Below are 17,180 nucleotides of genomic sequence, written 5' to 3' on the forward strand. Positions count from 1 at the left end.
TCAAAATTCTTCTTCTGAAGGAATAGCTCACAGTGGTCATCGGCTGACCCCAAACAAGGACGTAATGAAAGATTTTAGTCAAGATCCTAAAAGATTTTGCTTGAAAGTCGTAATTGGTAGATCCAGCATCCTTACACTTCCATTGCCTTTTTGTCCACAAAATCAAATAATCTGAAAGCCATTTATTTTTAAGAGTAATGTTGAAAAAAGTTCAATTATTTTTGAATTATTATCATTCTTTTCGTTATTGACGGCAGGCTTCTGTCCCTAATCCCAACGAAGAGGGGGGGGGTTCTCTGTAAGTGTGGCGGGGGTCTTAGCGAAAGTGAAAATGAATCGACTGGACAGTTAACTGGTTCAGTCTTGATGTGAACAATGCATAGTTCTTCTATTTATTGTATTTAAACTGTAAATCTTGATGTACATTTCGATCAATTTGCAATGTGTATCAGTCTATACTTGAGCTGTAAATAATATATATATATATGTATATTTTCAACTATTTTTTGATGTACAATAAGTCATTTTCTGTCGCTTCGTTGCCTGTCAGTGTGTGCGTGCGTGCATTTGTGAGTGTGTGTACGTGTGTTTGTGTGTGTGCGTGCGAAGTACAGCGTGTCAAATCTGTGTAGGTTTTTGTGGTGTTGAAGTGGTAGTGTGTTCATGGGACGTACACTTGTGGTGTGTAAGCCATCAATGGGTTTGCGTCACACTAGATACAATAAGAAACTATAAGTGAACTATCAGAAGGTTTAGGTTTTCTCTCTTTTTTGGGGAGGGGATCAAACTGTACAAGTGAAGATGAAAAATAAAAGAATCACTTTGATTAAAAAGTCATTTTTGTGGTTCCTCTGTTTTGGGATGTTTATGTTTCAAAACAACGTTTAGGGTGACCATGATAAGAGATTTACAAGCTGTTATTTGGCTAAATTGAGGAGAAGATTTGTCTTTCAGGCAAACAAATGAACAATGCCACACCTATGTTGGGTTTCTTAGTTATTTTACAAACAATACCAATCACGGGCTCACCAGTTTTCATGACTGGTTGTGACCTGAGTGAGACCTGGCAACTGTGATGTCATTTTCAGGGTCTGTTTTATTATTCAACCCAGACACAGCCCCAATAAATATTGTTTTCATCTCATTAACTCCATTATCAACTATGTTGAGTCTACTTATTAATACATCTACTTATTACATACTGTAAATTGAATTGTACATTTTTATTTTACTGGGTCAATTTGACTTTCAAAAAAGGAGTTATGGATTTATCAGGGCCTGTCGACAGTTGGGCAATCGGCGAGGGTGTATGTTTATTTACACAAGGTCAGCACTCACAACACTGAACTAAAATGCTGCCACATTATCAGGGAAACGCCTTTAGCACTTACGTCTGCTGAGCGGTGGATTAGGCTGTCCTCAGATTAATAAACTGGAAAACTGCTTTAATTGATATTGGATGACGTACAACCGAGATCTCCGGGTTATATCCAAGAAAAAGAACATGAGCATTTGTGACATCCAAAAAACTAAAACGTCCTTTTTTTTAATCATTGAGCAATAATTTTATTTGTAATGATCAGGATAAACCTACAATTCTACACAATCTCTTTTTTTTTTTTTTTGGCATGTCCAAGCTTCCCATTTTTCTAAAACTCAGCCCTCTGATCCAGGAAAAGACCAGTGTATATTTTTCACACGTCCAGCGTCATTTTCCTGGCAGAAGCAGAGCGGGGGCGGAGAGACAGCAGTACCGTGGCTCTCTCTCAGCTGCCGTCAGCCTCCCTCCGCAGATGGTCCTGCGACCCGACAGACAGTACGCACAGGACAGGACGGGACAACTCATTACTGTTTGACAAAAAATAATCAGTATGACAAATCAGTACTTATGTACTGATTGATCAAAATCATTCAATAAAGTATGATAACAAATGCTCCTGCAGAGGCGGTGCTACATGCTGGCCAATGGTGGGCATGACCACCCCACTGGACCCCCACATCTTGACTTTCATCCACTATTGCTGTTAGCTCACAAATCAGTGCAAGAGACCTGATAGCACCAAAAAAAAAGAAAAAGTCCTTCTATTATAAATGAAAAACTTCGCTTTTTACTCACAGTAGCTCTGTTACGATTTGTATAGTGAGCAGGTTGTTATGTATGCATTTTATTGAATGAAACACTCCCTGACTTGACACCCTCTAAGTTGTGGGACTACTACTCTTGTAATATTATTGTAGTACAAACATACTATAAAATTATATTGTCCTTTAATTATTAATACCAAAACACCTTTCAAGTCCAACTACTAAAGGCACAAGGGATGGGATCACAGTGGTTAGTGGAATGCGCTACATTTCGGATGTCATGTTAAATATTTAACAAGAGCGTGGTCAGTATAGCGCAGTTGAAGGTAGTCATTCCTTGATGAACATCATTGGCTTGGCGCCTGGCTGCTTTCCCACCCACCTGTTTGAAAATAGCCCGTGGGTGAGTGTGGGCGGAGTCTCATTATTAATGCATTAGTTGTGTAATGGCGTCATCAAATACAGGCCTGTGAAAATATTATCTGACAAAAACGGTTTCTTAATGCTAAAACGTTTGGGGACCGCTGACCTATGGCCTTTTGCATTCTGTATTAGCATTAATATCTTTTTAATTGAGACTTGAGTTTGTTTTCCTTGTGTCCCTATCACGCAACCCTGACAGTTTTCTGGCCATCATGAGTTTGAGGAAAAGACAAAAGAAGGTGATTAATATTCATGAGCTGTTCATTTCTATAATCCATTTCTAATTGATTCCTTTCAACGTGTCAGGAAGCGAGCATTCCAAATGGACGAGGCACTATTTCAGGGACTTAAGAGGCAGAGGAAAATGTACGTGCTAATGGTCGGTTTATATGCCAGATGACTCGTAATGGCCAAGGCCTCTCTCTCGGCGCTCGCTAATAAGACTTTGCTAAACGGTGGCCAGAGCTCAGCAGAGGCTTTCAGGTAGTCAAGGCTCACTTAAAAGCTTTTGCAACTTTCCACGTTAGTTATAGGAGTTGTGCAATTTTGATTTTTTTTCATTTCTAGAAGAAACTATAATATTGTTAAATCACAGCCAACCTGGAATGCACCTTACTGGTGCGAGCCTCGTTAGCATTGGCATTTGTTGATATGGTTTCGAAAACGGGGAAAAAATGTGCATTCAAATAAATACAAATAAATCCATAAAAGTCGTTGAAGCATCATATTGAGAATGGCAAATATTTGTATCCATTTGACTCTGCTATTCTAAGTACTTCTTTCATTTCAGGTCTGGAATTTTCCACTCTTATCATTTGTAATGGGCTTTTGGAAAAATGCAAGCACGTCAGGCAAAATTCCACATCCCATTATCCAGATGTGCATACTTTCCGAATGATTCCCGAAAGAGAATCTTGTCATCTCTTTTCCTTTTTCTTCTGCAAAACAAAAACCAATACTACGTAGTCTACAGACAGATAGACACTAAATGCCCCTGTAATAGGATGAGCACCAGGTTGCACAAGAAGTGACACACACACACACACACACACACACACACACACACACACACACACACACACACACACACACACACACACACACACACACACACACACACACACACACACACACACACACGCACACACACAGAGTGGCATCCATTAGCTTTCCACAGAGCATCTGATGCTTTTGTGGTGGTATTGGTGGGGGGAGGCAGCCTTAGGTTAAATGTCCAGTGAGGAATAATTCTTGTGCTCTTCACAGATCGTTACATCTCCATTACCACTCACAGAGGCCGATTGATTTCTTTTTTTTTTTCTTTTGACTTTTGGCTGCAGATGTTATTATGGTCAATGGGCTTTTTAGCTCATGTGGCAGGATGCTCGCAGCCTGTTGTGCGCTATGTTGATATTGTGTGCCCCACTGGTATTAAACAAGTGTTTGATTACAGTGGAAGTGGAGTAGTATTTTTTTTTGGAAGGAGGTTATTATTAAGTTGCATCTTTGACAAACCACGAGTTGAAGTAAATCGTGATTGAGGCCATTAAGTTGGATATAAGGAGACCTTCTCTCTTAGAAATACTGTGTGTGTTTAAAGCTCACTTTTGAATGACAGTACATATGGATAAAAAAACACGTCGTTCATCTTTTGTTATTGTGACACAAATTGGCAATCGGCACTTTGTCCAGATTGCCCCACCACTGAATGGCAATTCCAAGAGGAGGTGAGTTAGATTTGATGATTATTTTGCATATGAGCATAGGCCGGCGCACCTAAGTGTGGACTGCGCCGCTGTGGGAGTGATCACAGGTGACTCCTTTTATTCTTCTTAAATGTGGCAGTCCAGTTGTCACTGCCAGTCTGAACATGGTGCAGATATTCAGTTTTTGACATGGATGCATAGAGCTCCAAAACATCTGGGCTGTGAAATGGGCACTTGGAGAATGCTCCTACTCTCCTATTTGTTTGATCAGTCTTTTGTTCCTCTACGTATATGTGCCCTGACATTTACTGGTCACCAGTCCATTGTTTCTCCTGATACGCACAAAAAAAATGAACAGATGGAAGATATTACAGCTTGAGAACTGCTTTAAAAAACTGAAGAATTCTCCTCTCGTATAGCCACAAAGGGTAAAAAAAAAAAAGATTCCACAGGAAGTCAACAAGGTCCTTTTTTCACATGCAGCATCACATTGAGCCCCTCACCATGGAAACTGTGTTCCCTATCGTCATGACAACCGTCAACTGGGAAGAAGAGCACAAAGCCCTGAAAAGGGGGGAAAACAATAAATGCACGGAATTAAGGTTGACTTTTCGAGCCCTGGCACATTCTCTTCCTTTCACGTTCCTTCTTGTCTTCCTGAACAGCTCTGATTTTCAGAATCCTCTGTCATCTGGGTACAAAACGTTCTGGTACCTCTGGGAGCAGTTGCGTTCGATTACTATTTAGATGCAGTAGCTATACTAATATCCTCGTCACGCTATGTATTTCATTCAAGTAATGAAGTCCTGATGGACCAATCACATTACAGATGTTAACAATGACACATAATGGATACTCAACAATTGGACGGCATTTAAATTTGCATCCGACTGTTCAAATTCAGATAAAAACACACAATTCCATCAGAAACCTAATACATGTCTTTGCATTATGCATATTGTACGGGCCATTATTGTGGTAGCGATACTTTTCTGAAATATTTTGCAGCCCTAATAGGTAGGTGGATGGAAGCATGGATGGATGATGCCAGAGAGATCAAAATATAATGGATTTAATCAATTAAACAGTGAACATTTTAGAAGTATAATAAACAAGTAAAAAAAACTAGAAGTAAAAAAAACAAAAATGATTACACTGTGTGCCACATAACGCCATAATGGCTTCTATTCAAAGCTCATGAAGCACCACAACACAAAAGTGTGCTCTCCAGATGCCTAATGCCATTCATCTCTATTGTAGTCATTGTTTTGTATTGTATTGACGTGACACACACACACACACACACACACACACACACACACACACACACACACACACACACACACACACACACACACACACACACTTGCATTAATTATACCGCCACATGTCTGTAAGAAAACAGATTAGCCGTCCTTTAAATTCATTTAGTGACATTATCAAATTAATTGAGGAAAGGAAACGTATTTATCGCTGCTTTGTGGCTTCAGGTTTGAAATGAGACCAAGCTTCTTTTCACGTGTGTGTGAGTGGCAATTATTGTTCCCTGCCATTTCAAATCTCCATGGCGATATCCTCTGTACATTTTCTACACCTTCACGGCACAATCCCGCATGCACAGGTTCTGAACATCAGAACTGCATGTCTCACAATCCAGTACTGATACATCAGCATTGGATATCAATATAACCAATCAATATTAGGACACACAAACAAACAATGCACGAGTTGCTATTAATTTTCTAAACGTTTATCAACATTGTTAAGCCTGGGTTCACTGATTCTCTTCCAATGTTTCATTTTCGTATAATTGCTGTACTGTACAGTGATTTTAGCATTGGCCAAACACAGTCTGCCTTGAGATATGACTTCTGGCTTTGACATAAGAGTGCACTTCAGACTCCCACCACAAGAGGGGCAGTAGCAAACCTCACAACATGAGGCCACTGTCAATTGCATTTGGTGGCTGTTTTGCGCCATTAAGCTAGTTTGAAAACCGTCAATTAAAAATAAGCAAGCAAGGAAGGTCAACACGTTTGGTACATTTGTGTTTTGTGCTTGCGTTTTCCTCATTTCCGGGTTACGTCGAAAGCGACTTTTATATTACTGTGTTTTTCTACAGTACCGTGCTGTTAGGTGTAAATCCTCTTGCGAAAAGAAAATTTTAATATATTAATTGCACGTTAATACATTTCAATGGGCAAAGATGACTTAAGATACAAGTATGTATTGTCAACATAGCACCACTGCAGTATTTGTATCGACTGAAAAGACAACAACAAGCCTTTGATTCCATTCAGGAAGAAAACATTCTTTTTTTATTTTTCAATGCGACACTGCGCTTAAAGGGGAGTCTATTCAATTCATATGTGCATAGTGACACGAGACTACATTATACGCACACACGCGGCATACAACGACTGATGTGCTTCTTTGTCATTATCAAAATAATACATTCTTCATTCATGGTACATACATGTGTCATATATATTTATGTATTTATATACAGAGAAGTTACAAAAACAAAAAAGATAAAGAATATAGGACTATGCTACATACTGTACAAACGGTACAACTGTGCTCATTATAAACAATGTCTACACATGGATTTGAATGAACTTTTAATAAACATAAGGCCACTATGGTAGACTGTGAGGATGACTCGTGTATACGATGTGGAATGCAATTGTCAACGACAGCAGGTTTCATCACCGAAGGTAATCCGGTTACCTTACAGGACAGAATCCAGTTGCATTACTCTGTCAACCAGAGGCCTCAATGGTGCCAGCTCATGAAAAGACACAAAGGCTGAATTTACACACTGCTTCAAGGCATATTTTGCCTATTATAAAAAAATAATATTTCCCATGTCGCATGTATCTTTCTACTGTGATGGAACAACACACAAATTGCACTTAAACCATTAAAGTCTAAAATCGGGCAGTTACAACAAGGAAGGAATGACTTTGATTTGTTTGGCAGTTTATTTTCCCCAGTTCATGTTCTGTGCACCACTAATGAACTAATGGTAATGTTTATGTTCTTGTAGTGTGGCCTATTTATATCACATTTAATCTATTTACACCTCTACATCGTATTTACCGGCATGTGTATACAGCTTGAATGTAGCATATTTACTGTAAATCATACAGTGGATATAAAAAGGTTTTTGTGATGTTAAAGAAAGTGACACCACACAGGAGATGTGGCAGTCATCAGAATTGACCTTCATATTTGTTAAATAGGAGAACAGCACAGACCTGCCATGATGTAAGTGCCTCTGATTAACCCCAGATAAAGTTGCGCTTTTACTGACATTGTTTTTTTACTTTCTATTATTTGCAAAGACTGTCGGCTATTTTGAACTGTTTTTGTTTGCTCCCACTGTGACTAATGCCCCATTTCCAGCTGAAGAGAAACAGCCTCAAAGCACCAAACTTTACGATATGGTATTTTTGTGCTGATGAGCGGTGATGTGTTTGCGGCAAACATAACTTTTGGAATTATGGTCAAAAAGATCAACTTGGGTTTTATTCAACCATGACACCTTTTCTCAATTGTTTGGGAGGTTTATTTGTAAAACAAAATAATCGTAGAGTTGTATAGGTTATAGGTCACATTAACGGTGAAAAGGTTTTTGAAATGATTTACCTTCTGGATTTGGACCATATTTTATTATCCATGCGTTTATTGTAATTCATATTTATATTTGAATGTTTATTTGGATTAGCCAACCTGAAAACGCCCGATTACGATTCATTTTTTTTCTCTTTTTCTGCTGCCAAAACATGGCATTGTTACTCAATCTTGAAGCATGCAGTGTGAATCCAGCCTTGAGGTTGCTGTTTTTTACCGCGTGAGTGCACATTTGGTCCTGACTCAACCAGCGTTGGTACATTTAATGCCACAGGCAGACAATATTGCACCACATGAATTTTGTACTCGAATCAAAACAAAGAGTACAAAGGGGATGATTTCACAAATTCTGCATTGTGCGTGATGACGACAGAATTCTCTAATCCTAACCTTAAACCCTAAAAAGAAAACAATCTTTCATCTAAACCTAGTTCACAGTTACTGTCACGCTATACAAAAACGCCCACTGGCCAATCACAGCACAGCACTGAGCGGCGTCACTACGTTGAGTTCAGGAGAGTATTGCATTTGATTTATTGTTTGTATTTTGTGTTGTTGTAGTTGCAGTCATAGCTAAAGGTCAATTAATCCAAATGGGGGAAATATGTCGCTGCATAGTTAAAAAAATGAATGTTAAAGCAGAGGTAGGCAAACATAAAGATAGCATGTCAAATTAAATTGAAATGATGCTACATTACTCAAATCATGACCGGCTCGTACAACACTTTATCACGCAATACATGCTTTTAGAACGTGTGCTATTTACATGGTAAAAGATGCAACTCATATTCACCTTAGTATTTATACAGGGGAACATAAACCTGAAGAATTGAGTCAAGAATCCTTCAGGAAGAAGAGCGGAAAATAGTTTATGCTTTTTCCCTCCCTGATCTTAATCAATCAGCATTAGCTCAGTGAGGTGACATCCGGCTTCGTGTAGTTTGCAGGGGTCGCCATCTTGTCTTTACAAGTCTCTGTTAGAGCAGAAAAAGATATTTTAAAGCAAGACAACTCACAAATGGTGGGTTAACAGAAGGAAAAAAAAACTCCTAATGTAAATTGTTAAGGATTTTGGTCAGTATCGTACCATGTAGTCAGTGTAATACAGGGTTTCAAAGAAAGTTTGACATAATGCTAAGTTGCTAACAATTGCTATGCTAATATATCGCAGGATAGAAACCTGTTGTTGTTTCTTGATAAAATGCTATAATGCTCAAAATAAATGTATGCAAATATGTTCAACTATAGGACCAAAAAGACAATATAAACACCATAAGGATTTTTCATTTGACCCTTTAGTCATTAGCAGTGTATAAATGATGGGAATGAATGTAAAAGGTAGTGTTTCCACTCTGTTTTGTTGATGGAGAGCTTTTAATGGCAATCATGCCAGCGCAGTCGCTTGAGGATATGGAAAATCGTTGACGTTCACGTGGCTCTTAGCAACACTCGAGAGCTCGGCTGACCCTGATGTTCTTTGTTAGAAAACAACCAGGTTGTCCTTTCACACAAATAAAAAGCGTTTCTTTCAGCCAGCGACGGTTTTGCATTTGTGTGCGTTTAACACAATTTTACAATTCCTGGAAGGATTTCGAGCAGGTGTAGGCAAGCTAGGGCACACAGCTCACAACTTTGCTCCCCACTTTGCTTTCCAGTCCTCTGGGCATTCATGTTATCGAGTACTAATTTTTTGGGGCATTTATTTGTCATTTTCCCATTTTCAGTTTCAATATTTGTGAGAGTTGCTGACTTCTGTGCGGGTAGCGTGGCATCAATTCCCGCTCAGTGGCGGTGTGCATGTGGGTGAGGCTGGTTGTTCATCTCGCTATGTGCCCTGCAACTGTCTGGTGACCAGTTCGGGGTGTCATCTGCCTTTTGACCGATATCAGCTGGGATAGGTTGCAGCATCCCCGCGACTCTGAACAGGATGAGTGGTGTTGAAAATGGTTCGATGGATTTATTTATCAATTTTAGCATGAAGTAATTGGTTAACTGAGTTGTAAATACAAAAAGATTTCAAAATAAATATGTATTTTGGATTAATTTATTAAAAGTACAAAATATTTGTTTAACTAAGTTGTAAATACAAAAGAATGCAAAATAATATGTATTTTTAATTATTATATTAAAAGTTCAAAATATTTGTGTATTTTGTATTTGTGAATCATTTTTAATATAATCGTTGCTGTATTATCAGTCAATTAACTCATCATAAAAATATAATAAAATAGACTAATCTACATGTGAATTCAATGTAATTTTTCTTTGTTTGAATAATTGGTGAATTAGTCATTCAGATTAAATTCATTATAAAAATAATAATAAGAATTACATATTTATTTGGCATTTTAGTGGCAGGATTATTTATTCTGCATTGAATGAGGACAAGAAAATGGCTGGATGGATCGTACAGTAATGGCATAATTGTGTTACTTTTGTAGCGCGTTACGCTCAAAAGTGAGTGTAATGGGGATCATGGACAGCGTGCACATGGCGCAGAATTGAATTACCCCCTCCTCGTTCACTCTAAGATTGAGTTTTGGGATGTTGTGCTGTTGTTGCTCTGCTTTCTATGGCTTTTTCTTGTGAGCCTTTTTTGAAAAATATGTCTGACATGTCCACAAAGACACCTCATTTTCATTTCTGTAACGGCCGTGACAATAAGGCTTGAAAAATTAATTCATAACTAAATCAAAACATGTATAAGTAGTCTCACCGAAGCCAGGCTACAGTGGCTCATTTCTGTGTTGTTGTTTTTCCTTGACGTCCTAATGGCTTTTGTGAGGACAAAGTGCAGTTTTCCAGCCAAATGACTAAGTGGATGTCGAGCTGTTGAACTTGAGCTTGGAAAGTCTGAATTGGTTGCCCAATATAGAGCTTCTTCACACGAGCTTTATTTGAGGGGGTGGGGGTGTGGAAAGCACTATTGAGTACCAAATGTTTATTGGCTAGTTTTCTGTGCAACACTCATAATTAAGCATTATTTAATAATCTTTGCACCTCCACATTTTAGGCAATGATAGATGTCATGTATTTCATTCATAAATATGTGAACAGCAAACCCTGCATGATATTTTTTTTTGTCACAATCTGATGTGAAATATGAAGGTGATTCTTGTATCAATTTGTAGGATATGTACTGTTTTGTGTATTAAGTCACCATAGTGGACGCTGGGCTCTCCAGGGGTGAGCAGGAAGCAGGTAGCTTCTTTCTTGGTCCGATCTCTTCCCCGGGGGCAGCGCAGTGACCATTTTTCACTGGGGGACAGTGGCTGGGTCAGGCTGCAGCCTTCCTCCTCAGAAATGGTCACATTTGCGTCGCCGTTCTGTTTGGAGTCTGGAAAAAAAAAAAAAAAGTCAGATGAATGCCAACGCTTGCAGCCACTGCCCCCGTATTATGTCTACGCCGTGCACTTCTACTTTGAGGTCAGCGGCTGTCTGACCTGTTCGGCTGTCGTCGGCCGCCAGCGGACACGTGTCGCTCTGAGTGCTTTCCCTGCACGAGTTGGTTTCCGACTTCTCGAAGGATACCGAGTTGGTCTGAGCCTCGGGATTGGGGTTGTGCTTATTCTTTTTCTTGGGCAGCTTCTGCTTGGCCATGGCCAGCGAGTAGTACATTCCAAAGTTGTTGACTATGACCGGCACAGGCATGGCGATGGTCAGCACCCCGGCCAGAGCGCACAAGGCCCCCACCATCATGCCCAGCCACGTCTGCGGGTACATGTCTCCGTAGCCTAGCGTGGTCATGGTGACCACGGCCCACCAGAAGCTGATGGGGATGTTCTTGAAGTGTGTGTGGTTAGCGCCCGTGGGATCATGCGGGCTAGCTCCGATTCGCTCGGCGTAGTAAATCATGGTGGCGAAGATGAGTACTCCCAACGCCAAGAAGATGATGAGCAGCAGGAATTCGTTGACGCTCGCCCTTAGCGTGTGCCCGAGCACACGCAGACCCACAAAGTGTCGGGTAAGCTTGAAGATTCGAAGGATGCGCACAAAGCGGACCACCCGGAGGAAACCCAGGACATCGTTGGCCGCCTTGGATGACAGGCCGCTCAGACCCATCTCCAAATAGAAGGGCAGGATGGCCACAAAGTCGATGATGTTCAGCGAGTTCTTGATAAAGAGCACCTTGTCCGGGCAGCACGCAATCCGCACCAGGAACTCAAAAGTGAACCACAGCACGCACACCCCCTCCACTAAGGTGAGGACGGGCTTGGTCACCATCTCCAAGCGCTCCTCCGTTCGCGTCTCGTTGCCCACCAGCACCAGCTCCGTACGGTTCTGCAGCTCGTTGAAGGCTTCGTGGGTCTCCAGGCAGAAGGTGGTGATGGACACCAGGATGAAGAAAAGGGACGCCAGTGCCACTCCCTGGTGAAAAAACACCAGACGATATTTCATCGTAAACCTTCTCAGAATGTTCGTGAACAATAGGCAGAGATTCTTGACCTGTATTTGTTGAGGTACAATTGCAGTACATTTAAACTAAATAAATAATTAGAAAAATGGGAATTCCTTTGGACACTGCAAAGTAGGGCTGAGCAATTAATCCAATTCAAATTGACATTGCAATGTAGTACAACCCAATTTTACAATTGCAAAGGCTCAATTTGGGATAAAAACAACAGCTTTATTTCATTTTTTTTCATGATGCTGCGCAAAGCCCTTAAGCAAGAGATACTTGAAGGAGATACCACCCAGAGGGGCAAGGAAAAGACATGAAAAGTGTTTATTTTTCAGTTTAAGATTGTCTTTTAATTGGAAACCCAAATTATAGTTGAGCACAAGTCCTGATTCCAGACTAAAGTTTGTACAGTTGAAGTCCAAAGGACTGAGAATCTTGTGGGAAGATTACTTGGCAAAACGCACTGGCTAGCCTGCTTGCTAACATCAGCCATACATTTCAGCCTCAGAAAAATGGACGCCATTAATCCACGTGACAGAAAAGACTATTATTAGCCAGTCCCTGAATGATCATGCTATATCTGAATTCCCACCATTTCTCTTTTCATATCACCTTAGTTGTTAAACTGTAAATTACAAATGGTATTTTGAACTGATGCTACAGACATTCCAACTACAGCGGTGGAGAAGAAGGCTAAAAATCATCACTCGAGCCATTTAGCCTGTTTTCTCAACCACTCTGCCTTGGCTTAGTGACAGAAGGGTTTGTTTACTGCTGGTGAAATACGTGTGACTTGCAACCCGAGTGAGAAGAAAGTGGTTTGGACAATGCACGGATGGAACACGGTGAAAAGGTCTATCTAGGTACATTTGAGTAGGATGGACCATTAAATATAAAGTCAACATGTTATGTTAGAGCTGCACATTTGAACCGTACACAATGTGCGTTGTGGTCATACAGTCATCATATTGATTAATGATTCATGTATAACATGGTGCAAATAATGAGAAACAAAGAGTCATACCGTCCCTTTATCAATGAACAATATGGCACGCCGTCAGAAGATTTAATGAACGCGTTGATGGTTTACTAAAAGCCTGAACAAATTGTATCGCCCTCGCTAAATAAATAATCCCGCAGCTGGATAAATAATTCTGCTATCGCTGTGTGTGTGTGTGTGTGTGTGTGCGTGTGTATATATGTGTGTGTGTGTGTGTGTGTATTCCATGAATGTGTTTATACATTGCGAAGCTACTCATCTCCCATTTAGGATGAAACTCAACCACTGCTTTCGGGTCAAGTTAGGAAGGGTGTGTTTTGTCCACATTTGGCCAATTGCCAGCGATTTAGAGACAGTTAAGAACTGCAATTTCTTAATGATTTAAAAAGCGACACAGAATTAAATTGTAGGTCTGTGCTGGAATACTATGTTCATGTTTGAAACAATTTTATAGTAGTGCTACAATATTTGAAACTCCTGCTATTCAACAAATGAGTAAGTTAAAAAGTCTTTTGGACGGGTAGAATTCTTCATTATGTTGTCTGATCTCTTTTCATGAAGGCATGAAGGTGAATCTGAGTGCTGAGGAAAGAGAGCCAGTGATCACACTTGGCCAGTGGAAACTTTAAACAAGTTGAAGAGATTTATCAGGATAACCATGTGGCACTCGCACAAGCACGCGCATGCATGCACACACAGTCAAGCCATCCAAAAGAATGATAATAATATGTAATGGTCAGACACTGTACACCCGAGCATGTTTACATCATATTTAATAGTTTGTGTACCCTCCAACTTAACATGTTTACATTGTATTGAATGGTCCATGCACCTCTAATGCACCGTAATCACAACACTGCACCTTTTCAGCACAAGTGACAAATATTTGGCAGCTAGCCTGAGAAGCTAATTTAGCAGTCTGCGTGTGTTCTCAATGCTTGTCCTTGTCAAACATCAAAAGTACACACCAGTCACAATGTGAAATACTTAGAACATGTAGAATGGTAAATTTGCTTCTCCCTAGCTGACATCACTTGTGTTTAAAAAGTCAAGTTTTTCATTTCACCTGACATCTTTTGTGTAACTGTATTCAAATGTATCATTGAGCCAAAAGGTGATGTCTGAAATGTGATCAAGTTCAAGGTTGCTGACAAAGAAGAAGTCCACTAAAAGCTCGCTCAGCTCTTCTGCCATTAGCGTGTACATTAAATGCTACTTTCAGATGAGTGTATCCACCATAAAAGTGCTACAAGAACAAGAAGCCTTTTCTCTCCACAAAAAACGCTGTTTCCTTTTTGCTGATCCTACTAATAAAATGATGACATCTGAAGCTCAGCTCAAGCAGATGCCGGTAAAGGAGACATATTGTGCATTAAAAAGGTTCTAATGTGTCTATGAAAAATGTTTTACATCACTACCACAAGGATCAAGAATAATAGTCGTTTTATTTTTCCCATCCATCCATTTTCTACAGTGCGTGGTTATTATCATTAGGGTCATGGTTGAACTGCGGATTTTTGGTGAGAAGTGGGGTCCACTCTGAACTAGTTACCAGTCAATGGCGAGAAGCATATATGCTAACAATGGACTCGCCAGTGGATGTAAGTGTGCATATCTCCCATGCACCTGTGCACAGTGACTAACACATTTAATCTCAAATATAAAAGTGAAGCAAAGCCAATCATGATCTTAAAAGTGATTTTCTGGCATTGAACATCTTGTAGTTGGATTAATAATGAGCTATGTTATCAGGATTTTACTTTGTGGTGTTTGTAACTTTTGGATAATTGTACATCCCTTGGGTCAAATTGACCATGAGACATTGTTGCTTCTCCGAAACTAAAGCTGTTGTTTGAGCAACAGGTACTTTCCCCCAAAGAAGAGGTCGTAACAATAATTACAATTCTAATTAAACTACATGGTTGCATTTACTTCTCAAAATCAAAGCAACCAATTAAAAGTGGTGGTGGTGGAGACAGGTATTTTGAAAAAAGCAGGAAACTCTTGAAAAGTGTTTTCCTCGTGCCAATAGTGACAAAATGATGGTCAAAATCGACCCTGGGAGCTTATTGCTGATTTTGAGAAACAAATACTACCTGTTGTTCAGCAACACGTGTCCCTCCCCCAAACTCACCCTGGCCGCTTTGGACGAGTAGGGGTCGTCAAACAGGGCCCAGATCTTGGGCTGCCAAACTTCGCAACATCCCCTTGACCTGCCCGGACACTCCTCAATGCCAAAGCGGCGCGGCGTATCGCCGTCGTCATCGGCGTTGTCATCCGGCTCGGGCGGCTCGAAAGTCTCCAGTGCTTCCTCGGCATCGCGGTGCTGCCGGTAATTCATCCAGCAGCACGGCTCCACGTCCGTTTCATCGATGCCCCAGAAGGCCAACTCCTCCTCGAAGAGCGGCCCGCACACGTCGGCCGGGCAGTGCAGCTTCCCGGTACGGTAGTAGTTGAGCACGTAGGCAAAGATGCCCGGGTGGCGGTCGAAGAACAACTCCCCACCGGCGCTGCTGCTGGGCGGCGGCGAGTTGCACGACTCATCGGAGCCCACCTGCGGCTCTGGGTGGGCCAACCACGCCAGGCGGGTGCCCGGCAAGGTGCGCAGGGTGCTTTTGTAGGTCTCGTGGCGGGTTCCGCCCACGTTGATGATGATCTTATCCGAGTCTTCACCTCTGGACATGTCCTCCTTCAAGCATGATTTGGACGGAGGTTTGTTGCCGGATTTGCGTCCTCGGTAAGACGAAACGCACACGGAGCTGATCATTGTCAAATCGGCGCGCTGGATGATGATTAGCTCCTTGTGTCAAAACATCAAGCGCGCCCTCATCGCAGCTCCGAAGCTCAGCAAAACCACCTGTTTGCCAACCAAGCGCGGATGTAGCTCACTTTATAGTCCGGCGCGCGGATCGCAGCTGTTTCGGCGCTCCTTGCAAAACCTCTCACGTCGTGCGCTTTTTTTTTCTTCGGATTGCGCAACTTTCCCCGCACCCGACCAATCCAAGGAAGACATTCAACAGTTGGATCAGATGTGCGCCAGTTTCCCAGCGGGGATTCTCTGTTGATGCGATGCGTCTCTGCCGCTCCCAGCGACGCGACACCGCGCAGCTCGTCAACAAGCTCCACTTTAACGCTTTCACTGCTGGCTCGTCACGCAACCACTCCCTCCCCATAATGTCACATGTCATAATGGACGAAATAATATGAATATGTATATTAATAACATTTGAAAATCAACGTACATTTTCATGCATGCAACAAGCTTTAAAATTAGACCCAATTCCGTTTCAGCACTCGGCTATAAATGTTCAATGTTAAATGTTATTGTTACATTTTTTTTTGACAGTATTTACTTGCTATTTAATGGGATATATATCAAATGTTCCAGAATGCCAACAGAGGCTGAAACATGGCAGCAAAGCGCCATTCTTTAGTGGGAACAAAACTCCTCAACTCATTGCAACATTGAAACCAAAATGGTGGGAAATCACTCATTTGATCTAAATAACAAGCCTCAATTCACTTCAGGATAGTTTGAAAGCAAACTCGGACACAATTGTTTTATTATGTGTAGGTTGTCATTATTTCTGTCCGTGTCTGTGTACTCGCCCCTCCCTTCCTGTGTCTACTCACAATCAATATACTAATCACAGTCATCTGCCTCTCGTTACCTGTCGCGTATTTAAATCCTGTTTGCGCGTCACACCCTTTTCGGATTGTTTCTTGTCTCGGGTCTCTGTCGGTTCTGTGTTTGTTTGCCAGCCCTGTCGGTCAGTGCCGTTCATATTTGTTAGGCCGTTAAGTTATGTTAGTTTACCGGTTCTGTTGACTTGTTCCCCTTATCCTCCCTTTCAACTACCTTTTCCCTTAAAAAAAAAAAAAAAAAAAAAAAACTGGTCCAAACTGCATTTGGTCGCCTTGCTCCATT

The 17,180-nt window shown here is 41.0% G+C and overlaps 1 protein-coding gene across 2 annotated transcripts; it reads right to left on the minus strand.

Annotated features, from left to right (window-relative positions):
- Positions 1-6,567: 6,567 nt before the first annotated feature.
- On the minus strand, positions 6,568-16,384 carry kcnc4 (potassium voltage-gated channel, Shaw-related subfamily, member 4). 2 transcript variants are annotated; one of them, XR_015067473.1, is made up of 5 exons: positions 15,387-16,384; positions 11,294-12,218; positions 11,011-11,187; positions 8,644-8,824; positions 6,568-7,002 (listed from the first exon to the last, which is right to left on the minus strand). XR_015067473.1 is itself a non-coding variant. In XM_085922905.1 (4 exons), exons 1-4 carry the CDS (start codon positions 16,017-16,019, stop codon positions 8,757-8,759), a joined length of 1,803 nt encoding a protein of 600 aa, XP_085779031.1. In that variant the 5' UTR covers positions 16,020-16,384; the 3' UTR covers positions 6,568-8,756. The 2 variants fall into 2 exon arrangements, 1 of the variants encoding a protein (XP_085779031.1); XM_085922905.1 differs by having other exon boundaries at positions 6,568-8,824.
- Positions 16,385-17,180: the final 796 nt, after the last annotated feature.

Source organism: Syngnathus leptorhynchus, chromosome 1 (assembly GCF_054491065.1).
Source record: "Syngnathus leptorhynchus isolate UIUO chromosome 1, UIUO_Slep, whole genome shotgun sequence".
In the NCBI taxonomy this organism is placed as follows: Eukaryota; Metazoa; Chordata; class Actinopteri; order Syngnathiformes; family Syngnathidae; genus Syngnathus; species Syngnathus leptorhynchus.